Raw genomic sequence first — 10,645 nt, 5'->3', positions numbered from 1 at the left:
ATTGTTTGTCTCTTGCCTACTCTTCTTTTCTAAACGATTGGGCTTATGGGCCAAATCTCATTCACGGATCAAGAATAAAAAAATCTGATTAAGATCGATTTGACGTGTCACAAAACTGTCTCTCATTGGTCAGAATTAAAAATCTGACGTGGACAGGCTTAAAACACTCTATTTGTTCCTTTTAGTATAGAGTAGATATAGAGAAACGGGAACACCAGTAGCCTCCCAAATTGTTGGATCTGACCGCGGACCTTCGCCGATGAAGCTCAACCACCAGGATTACAGACATGTCGAAAAGAGAGCTCAGACACGATATAAAGCAAAGATAAAAAGAGGAGAGGGAAGAAAACTTTCAGACGCGGCGAAACATCAGCATGCACCGGAGGTGGCAAGAGAGCGTGAGATCTATTGTTTCAGAATTGGGAGAGAATCACGTGCCACTTTACTTGCACACCACCTCTTTTCATTAATCGCATTATCAGTCATCAACGGTAAGGCTTCAACGGTATCTCGATGATCTGAGGCGATGCATATTGAATGGAAATGTAGATCCCGCGCACTCTGCATCACCCATAATATACCCCTCAGCTCTGCGATCATCCTGTTTGATGAGGGAGTAAAGACATCACGACCATGGAATAAAACGTTCCCCGTATGGTCCCTTGCTATCCACGCTCCTCCACTAATCAAGGCTGCACTCCTCCAGTTGACATGAATGTTACATTTAACAGTACCTGTTGAAGGAGGACACCACCGTTCCATATCACCCATTCTATGACTATGCGCCTCAATGTGTTGAGCTTGTTTGTTTGCCTCAAACCACAAAGTAGCTTCCTCCTCAGCATTAAGCACCCAGAAACTTGGAGAAGTCTGTGTCTCAGCATACAATAAGGCGTTTCTATTCTTCCACACATTCCACAAAACCCAAGGAATGGACCTAACCTTGCTGTCTCCAGCTCCATTTCCATCCAAAGCATCAAACAAGAAAGCTATGTTGGCCTCGAGTCCATTGGAAAACCCTTGCGCTGGCTTGGGGCACTCTGTTAGATCCCACAGTTCCAACGCCTTGCTACACCGAAACAGCATATGATTGATTGTTTCCGCTTCCGATTGACACAAAGGGCATCTACCTTGTACATTCAGGCCTCTAGATTGCAACCTATCAGCCACAGCTAGAGCCCCAGAGAGAGCACGCCAAAGAAACATTCTGATTTTTGGTAAACACGCAATCTTCCACACTCTACGCTTGAGTGTTAACAACCTCTGTTCCTGGACTGTCATCTGAGCATTCCTACGTGCCTCCGCGTTTACTAACAATCCATAGCCACTCTTGACTGTATACGCTCCATGATTTGTGTAAGCCCAAATTAATTTGTCTTCTCTACCTCCAATCTGAAGCGCCATGATTCGACTCACTTCATTCACAGGAAAGAGGTTATTAAGCTCCTCCAAATTCCATGTACCGTTTTGATTCAATAAGTCAGCCACACGAAGATTCCCGTCAAAATGGATCTGCTTGTTGACTGGTCGTCGAGGTTCCTCATCCATTATCCATTTATCTAGCCAAACCATGGAATCTTTACCATTACCAATAGACGTAATTAAACCTTTCTTCAGTAGCTCTCTACCAAAGACGATACTCCGCCACGCATAAGAGGGTCGAAATCCCTTTCCAGCCTCAAGCAGAGACGTCTTTGCGTAGTAGCGTCCCTTGTAAATCTGTGCTAGCAGGCTTTGAGGTTCATTCATTAACTTCCACGCCTGCTTTGCCAATAAGGCCTGGTTAAAATCCTCTATGTCTCTAAACCCAAGGCCTCCATTCTCTTTGGATTCACACAGTTTATCCCAAGCTATCCAATGAATCTTCTTCTTATCTTCACTCTCATTCCACCAGAAGGCAGACATCGCACTCATGATTTTTTGGCAATGGTGCTTAGTAAGCTTGAAGCATGACATCGCATACACCGGAAGAGCCATTGCAATCGACTTAAGGAGTACCTCCTTTCCCCCAAGAGAAAGCATTTTGGTATACCATCCATTCAGTCTTTTGTCAAGTTTTTCTCCAATGAAAGCTAACAATTCCTGCTTCGACCCGCTAAAACACTCAGGTAGACCCAAGTATGAACCAGCACCTCCCACATTTTCAATATTCAGAAGCTCAGCAATCAGTCTCCGCATAACCTCATCAATACCTTCTCCAAAGGTGATAGAAGATTTGTTGAAATTTATTTCCTGCCCCGATGCCTTTCCATACAGCTCTAAACATCTCAGAAAAGCAACACATTCCTGTAATTCAGCTTTTATCAGGAACAAATTATCGTCAGCAAAGAGTATTAAATTTATAAATTAGTTTCTTCTTTTGACGAGACAGTAAATAAATGATATTCCTTGCGTATTACGTGGAAGACAACTTAGCTCACACCATTTCTCCATCTGACTCTATCTTATTTGTTTTTCCTAATGACGTTTCTATCTCCACTCCATTTTTTTCTGTAAAATGGATTAAAAGTGAATATACAGTAATGAATGCTTCAACCCAATTTCATAATAGACTTTACTCTGTAAATGGAGTACCTAGTTTTTATTTATTCATAATTCTATTATAGAGTGAAAAATGAATTAGGGTTTGAACATTTTTACTCCATATTCACTTTCAGTGCCGGCCGTTGGTAGAAGCGGATAAAACTCCCGCTTGCGGCCGATTATTTTAGTATTAGTTTCGGCCACATTTTTCAAATATTCTCTGTAGTTCAGTGGTAAACCTATAAGTCTATACAATCAACAGAACATGGGTTCGATGGCCAAATGCAACTATTTCACCTTTTTTTTAATCTTTATTTTTTTTTCTTTAAAAAGTGGCCACATTTTTCTTTTTTGCTTCTAGTCTTTTAAATTCTAGGACCGGCTCTGTTCACTTTTACTTCATTTTGAATTTATATTTGAAGTTTCAAAGTATTCTTATCCAAAAGCAAAACTTTAAATTTAACTGTAAAATTATTTGAAATTTACACTATGGTCCTTATATTTTCATCACTAATATAAATCCATAAAACTTTATAAATAACTTGCACATATATAAAAATATTACAGTAATATTAATTAACGAATTCTTACACTAAAATATAAAATTATAAACACAAATACATAAAAATATTAAAGTACAAGCAACATATCACATTATTCCATAAAATTATTTTCGCAATGCTCCATCTTCGGTTACACAAAAATTTTTTGAATAATATTTTAGATGTCCAATTTACTAGACTATTAGTGTTGTTGTAATATTTAAATTTGTGTAATAATTATGTGTTAATGTATTTTTTTTTTAAGTTTTTATTAAGTTTCTTTTGTAACATTCTTGTTGTCTAATTCTAGTTTTAAAATAGTAATCTTATTCTAAATTTTTTATTTAATTTTATGTGTAAAATTTGAATTTAGAAAAAAGAAATTTGAAATATTTATGATATACAAACGTTTGAAAGATTAAAAAGATGAATGAAAAAATATTTAAGAATCATAAATATGATGTATAATTAATTCTAGGGACCAAAACCCAAATAAAAAAATGAAACTTTAAATAGAGTTTTGAAGTTCTTTTTTGGAGAGTAAAAAATTTTATATTTGAAGTTATATAGTTTTTTTGGAGATGCTCTAAGTACCTGTTTCTTTTCTTTACATACTTCGAGCTTTTCTATACTTAAATGTTTAATTTTAACCGAAAAAATTAAACCGATTTGAACCGAAAAATATCTGTTCCAAAAAGAGAATGGTACCAATATATGAATATAGCATCAATATAATGTCATTTGATTAGCCACTGTTTATACAAAAAATACATACAAAAACGCAAAGGTGGCAGAAAAAACAATATAGTAGTAGGTTAAAAGTGGATTGACGGTAACGATCGTATCAAAACATGAGATTCATTCGGGAGCAGATACACATCGTGACATATGTCGAGAGGACAGAACTACCGAGAGTCCATGCTGAGACAGTGCCAAGCCCACCATACACTGTTTCTTTCCAAATTCACAGTCAGGGGCGGAGGCAGATATTTTTTTTGTTGGGGGCATGAGTAAAATTAGTTGATGGATTAGAAGTATATTTGATCAAAACAATGGGGGCATATTAAATTTATTGAAAGATTTACATGGAATTTTAAAAAATTGTTGGGGGCAAATGCCCCCCTCTCACACAATGTGGCTCCGCCACTGTTCACAGTTTCGTTTCACCCCTCTTTCTGCTAATACAATTACTTCAGAGAAACTAGGGCATTCTCGTAATTCATGGCTTAACTATCTCTTTTCCTCTTCTAGTGATTAACCCAACGTTGCGACAAGCCCGACACAATTTAGTTTTATCCTATTTTACACTCCCACGAGGTAATTAAATTTTCTCAAAAATAAATAATTATTTTAGTCACATTGTGTGTCCGTACACTGTAAGAAAAAGTCTGTTCTAGTGATTAAGATGCGACGCTGCACTTTTTTCCTAGCTAGTAGCTGCTTTGTTCAAATTTTCAGTAACTATTCACTCTTTAATTTACCTTTACTTTTCTACTCCTTGCTCATCATAAAGTTATACACTTTAAATTATTTGATACTTCCCTCACTTACAATAAACTCTTGTTCTCATTTTTGTTTATTTTTTTAATTAATCGCGTGAGTTTGACTAAATATATTAATTTATGTCTGCTCTTTTAACCTTTTTAATTTTGTTCAGTCATAATTTCGGATGTAATTTTTATATGTGATTCAGTCACGTGTTAGTGAAAATTTAGTTGAGATTGTATACATTTGAATATGAAATATTCATTTTGATAGTTATCTAGTTAAAGTGGTGGGTAAAATAAACAATGATGATGAAAAACAAATAAAGAAAAAATAATAAATAATGATGAAATTACTGTAATACAGTCAGTACCCAGGAGATGGTCAGATTCCACATCAAAGCATGATTGGACGGTTTTGATGTCATCATAGTTACCCTAGCTTTCTTTTATATACCGTCAGATCATTTTTTTTCTTCCACATTCTGTTGTGGTATCATTAGATTCTCTCTTCCCCTACACCTTGCCGCAGGCTATCATTACACTCCCAAATTTCTTATGTTTTTTCGGACAACACACCCTCCAATTTATCGTCCTTGTCAGCACAGTCGATATAAGATAAATCCCCCGCTTCCAATCAATCCAACGGCTGGTATTCGAATTCTAAAAGACACGTGTCACGATCGGAATCGACAATTCACAATCACCGAAAAGGCATCACATGGAGATGTTTGACCATGGTTAACACTTAACCGAACCAGAGTCGCCTTTTAACACTCTCTCTCTCTCTCCCCATCATCCTCAACATTCAACGTTTTGTTTCTGCATCTTCTCTCGCTTACTACTGATCCACCATCTCCCCTTTTGATCATCAAGATCTCGAGCAGCAATGCAGAAGAGAATCGGCCTCTCGTTTCCCGAAGAAGTTCTGGAGCACGTGTTCTCCTTTATCCACCACGACAAGGATAGGAACTCCGTTTCCCTCGTCTGCAAGTCGTGGTACGAGATCGAGCGGTGGTGCAGGAGGAGAGTCTTCATCGGGAACTGCTACGCCGTGAGCCCCGCGACGGTGATAAGGAGGTTCCCGAAAGTGAGATCCGTGGAGCTGAAAGGGAAACCGCACTTCGCTGACTTCAATTTGGTGCCGGAGGGATGGGGAGGGTACGTGTATCCGTGGATTGAGGCGATGTCGAAGGCGTACACGTGGCTGGAGGAGATTAGGCTGAAGAGGATGGTGGTGAGTGATGAGTGCTTGGAGCTTATAGCTAAGTCGTTTAAGAATTTTAAAGTTCTGGTGCTTTCTTCATGCGATGGCTTCTCCACCGATGGCCTCGCTGCTATCGCCTCCACTTGCAGGTATTGTAATGGCGGCATTGCAAGATTCAGTTATTAGTTTCGTTTCTAATTGGTAGACTTTTGAGGTGGCCTAGTTAGCTCAGCTGAAAAGAGTTCAAGTGACGGTTGGAACTAAGCTAATATTTGGAACCAAACTAATATTATATGCTGTGGTTTCCGGATTGGGAGATGGCTGAATCGGTTATATGATTCCATTCGTACTTTTCACATTTTTAATAAAACATATTAAATTTGCATAATTTTTTGTAATTTGTTTCCATAATTTTAAACCAATAAAAATTCAGTAAGACTAATTAAGTTTTTTGAAGTTTGTAATTAGTTAATAAAACATGTATTAAAAATACAAAAAATAAAAATAGATTTTTTTTTTTTAGAATATGTAATTTTATGAAAATGAGGGAGTATGATTCTTATGTAGGAATCTGAAAGAGCTTGATTTGCGTGAGAGTGATGTTGACGACGTTAGCGGACACTGGCTAAGCCATTTCCCTGATACATACACTTCCCTGGTATCACTCAACATCTCTTGCTTAGCCTCTGATGTATGTTTCTCTGCTCTGGAGAGGCTGGTGAGTAGGTGTCCCAATCTCAAGTCTCTCAAGCTTAACCGAGCTGTTCCTCTTGAAAAATTGGCTACTTTGCTTCGAAGAGCGCCTCAGCTGGAGGAATTGGGCACCGGTGGCTACAGTGCTGATGTGCGTTCAGATTTGTTCTCTGATTTATATGTAGCCCTCTCTGGTTGCAAGAAGTTGAAGTGCTTATCTGGCCTTTGGGATGCTGCTCCTGCCTATCTCCCAGCTGTTTATTCGGTTTGCGGTCGGCTTACAACTTTGAACCTGAGTTATGCAACTGTCCAGAGCTATGATCTTGTCAAGCTTATTACCTTATGTCCTAAACTGCAACGCCTCTGGGTTAGTCCACTTTAACATAATTTAGATCATTTTACTGTAACGTATCTCAACAATATGCTTTAAGGGCAACCTTATCTTTAACTGTGGTGATATGACTTATTGACACAGGTGCTGGACTACATCGAGGATACTGGTCTTGAGGTGCTTGCTTCAACCTGCAAGGACCTTCGAGAGCTGAGAGTGTTTCCGTCTGAGCCTTTTGTCATGGAGCCAAACGTTGCATTGACGGAACAAGGGCTTGTCTCCGTCTCCGCGGGCTGTCCAAAACTCGAGTCTGTTCTCTACTTTTGCCGCCAAATGACCAATGATGCGTTGGTAGCGATTGCTAGGAAACGTCCCAACATGACTCGCTTCCGTTTGTGCATCATTGAGCCGAAAGCCCCTGACCATCTAACACTAGAGCCACTGGATGTGGGTTTCGGAGCCATTGTAGAGCACTGCAAAGATCTCCGGCGTCTCTCCCTATCAGGGCTCTTGACCGACAAGGTTTTCGAATACATTGGGAAGTATGCAAAGAAGATGGAGATGCTATCGGTGGCGTTTGCAGGAGACAGTGACTTAGGGATGCATCATGTTTTGTCAGGGTGCGATAGCCTGAGGAAGCTAGAGATAAGGGACTGCCCGTTTGGAGACAAGGCGTTATTGGCAAATGCTTCGAAGCTGGAGACAATGCGATCTCTTTGGATGTCTTCTTGTTCCGTGAGTTTTGGAGCCTGTAAGTTATTAGGACAGAAGATGCCAAAGCTCAATGTGGAAGTCATCGATGAGCGGGGTCCACCTGACTCGAGACCAGAGAGCTGCGCTGTTGAGAGAGTGTTTATATACCGAACAGTAGCGGGTCCTCGGTTTGACATGCCTGACTTCGTCTGGAACATGGACCAACAGTCATCAATGAGTGTTTCCAGGCAAATCATCACTACTAATGTGTTATGAAAAACAAAAAACTAAGCGAGGTACATTCTTTCATTAAATCCTTGCTCATCATCTCCCCATATAAATCGTTCCAGTTTAGGAACATGGGAGAGAAAGAGGGGTTGGCCTTCATTAGTTTATTTCTGGGGCTGCTTCATATAACAACCTAACTCATGAGCAACGAGTAAGAGAAAGAGAGAGAGAGAGGATCCGAGAGACATATTGTTGTATGTTTGTTTGTCTACTTACTGGTCAGGGTATTATTTTCTTCAGAGGATGATGTTCAGATATTTTTGTGAAAGAAAATAATGTCAAAAATGTAACTGCTCTAATTATTTGGACTCATTTTTTAATCCTTTTCAAATGTTTTTAATCTCTTGTCTTTGCCGATTCATTTGTCCGATTAGAGAAATTGCTGTTTGCTGTATTTTTTTTTGGGTTCAAGGAGCAGCACACAGTTCTTTAATCTCAGGGCCCTAGACGTTTGTTACCAGAAAGAATAGTTGCAGGTTTGTCACTAGAGGATATAAAGAATCCAAAAAATGTAGAAACAAGATCATCTGTTCGGACATCTTGTTTTAGCAACTAACTTTAAGCATCTGAAATGGATTTTCTAATATCAGTAGATATTTTCTCCAAAGTTTTCAATCAAGCTCGAAAATCAAAACATAGGCGTTTTTTACTAGCCAAACAATAGTATAGGTTACTACACATTCAATAGACTTGGGCTACTAGACAACTTTCTATCTGGATCAACAATGTATGATCAACAAAGTCATAGATCCTACACTACAAGTGTCACTAGTGGAATAGATTCTTATGTTCCTAGAGCACAGTTGATGGAGACAAGTCACAAGCTTACACACACCACCACCACCAATGTATCTTTTGGAATCGAATCTCAACAAATACAAGTTGTTAAAAGGGTACGTACATACCACAGCTCTTGGCAAAGAAAGAAATTGAAAATTAAGTACACCAACAAGAAGATCAAGTCAACAGTTTACTAAACTAAACAAGATGGCTTTCTCTATGTAGCACAATTTTCTCAACACCTCTCACCTACAGATTCTACCAGTCTTGACAATGAAATTGTTATTTTAAGGTCTGCCTAATAATAATAATGGTGTCCAAGATTTATATATATCATTTGAGAAAAAGAGCAAAAATTCAAACGGAGTTGGAATCTTCCAAAGTCTCTTGTCATTGGGAAATGCAGAATCTGTGGTTTCACTGAGTGGAGGATACTAGCAGTACGTAGCACCACCCATAAGTCAGCTTTGTGTTCTGTTACCATCAGCTCCTTCCTAATCTTAATTCATGTTTTATATAGAAAAAAATATTAGAGGCTTAGACCAAATCGAATAGGATTTGTTGGATTTATATACATGTACTTAGGCATCCTTTTTAATGCATCCTATTAACTGACTAGAGTCGATCATTTTTGAAAAGTTGGGATGCTCAGCCTAGAAGAAAGTTGAATTATTGGATCCCTCATGTGTGCCTATGATTAGATCATCAGGAATGCATTTCTCAAAGTTAAGAATCTATTTGATCCTTTTGACAAAGACAGCAAGTGAAGGTGGTTTGTACACGTTCCACGATCCTCAAAGAACTCGGAAAGTAAGTAAAGCACAAACAGTATCTCGCGAAGCCCTTTCTCCTATTTTCCCACTTTCCTTTTTCAGTTGTTTGTTTACCCACCAATCATTATTCAAAGATATAAACAACTTACTGAGTTTCTTTACAAAATACAACTAGCAAATCCAATTTATTCATGATTGTGTGTCTGACTCTAACAAACTATTGTTTTTGCGGTGTACAAGATGAATTCAACATTATCAGATTCATCTTCTAGTAGTTTCGCAGTTTCAAACAAATTGAAAAAAAAATGAAAGAGGATCGTATGCTATGTTATCATAATATGAAGTGAGCATGGAGACTCAATTGTTCCTAAAACTAACAATTATTTGTAGATTCAATCATTTATTTCTCACTGGGTTTCTATTTTTGAAAATTTTGGAATTGAAAAAGTTGAAAGAAACTTACATTTCACATCAGATTAAGATTTTTTTGGGTAAAATACTAAATTTTATACCAAATTTTTCAGAATTGTGATCGAATTTACATGGATAAACGAAATAATGCAGAAATTTAAGCTAGACACCAAACTTAAAATATCAATGAACCAAACCCGAAAATAGCGGAACAAGGCCTAAAGTCAGCTGAGAAATGAGACGGCCTCAGATCAAAAGAAAACGAGGCTAGTCGAGAAAGAGAACTGGGCACCACGAGATACTGAGAGAAAGGCGCCCTTAAACCTTGAAACAACGGCTTTTGCAGCTTCCGACCACTCAACCCAAACCTGAACTAGACCCGAATCTAAACACAAGCAAACTCCGAACATCCAACATAAGAGACCTACAACGGCATGAGAGAGAACCATCCAAGATGATGCCGTTGTTTGTAGAGCTGAACCAAAGATTGTCGTCTCCAATCCAATCCACTGTGACCGACTATAGAAAGAGCAGACCGAAGGATAGCTAACCCTCCAGAGATACACCGCAAGAGAATGAGCCGCTTGAGTGTCCAACTACCGCATAACACAAAGAGCAAGGTCCACACCACCCAACAAACTTAGATCCAAAAAGTTCTTACCTTATTTGAGAGATCTGAAGACGTGGAGCACCATGAGCACGACAAAGGACCACACACCAGATGACTGGAACAATCGCTCTGAAGAAGAGTCGATAAACATGAAGCAAGCCTGAGACCCAACACGAGCTGCTGTGTCCAAAATACGATGCCACCAAGCTCATCAGAGACTAGATTAACCGGCTACCGAGAAGCTTTCATGTGCCCACTGTAGACCACCAGCAAAAATAGGAGGACTAAAGCCGAGATCCGCAGAATCTCC

The 10,645-nt window shown here is 38.8% G+C and overlaps 1 protein-coding gene across 1 annotated transcript; it reads left to right on the top strand.

Annotated features, from left to right (window-relative positions):
* Window positions 1-4,336: 4,336 nt before the first annotated feature.
* On the top strand, window positions 4,337-8,101 carry LOC103830378 (protein TRANSPORT INHIBITOR RESPONSE 1). The gene is made up of 3 exons (XM_009106157.3): window positions 4,337-5,905; window positions 6,324-6,816; window positions 6,925-8,101. The coding sequence occupies exons 1-3, from the start codon at window positions 5,439-5,441 to the stop codon at window positions 7,747-7,749; spliced, it is 1,785 nt and encodes a 594-aa protein (XP_009104405.2). The 5' UTR covers window positions 4,337-5,438; the 3' UTR covers window positions 7,750-8,101.
* The last annotated feature ends 2,544 nt before the right edge of the window (window positions 8,102-10,645 follow it).

The sequence above is a fragment of the Brassica rapa genome, chromosome A07 (assembly GCF_000309985.2).
Source record: "Brassica rapa cultivar Chiifu-401-42 chromosome A07, CAAS_Brap_v3.01, whole genome shotgun sequence".
Taxonomy (NCBI): Eukaryota; Viridiplantae; Streptophyta; class Magnoliopsida; order Brassicales; family Brassicaceae; genus Brassica; species Brassica rapa.
The sequence above is the reverse complement of the archived record's forward strand: the minus strand, read 5'-3'. Positions and strand labels throughout refer to the sequence as shown.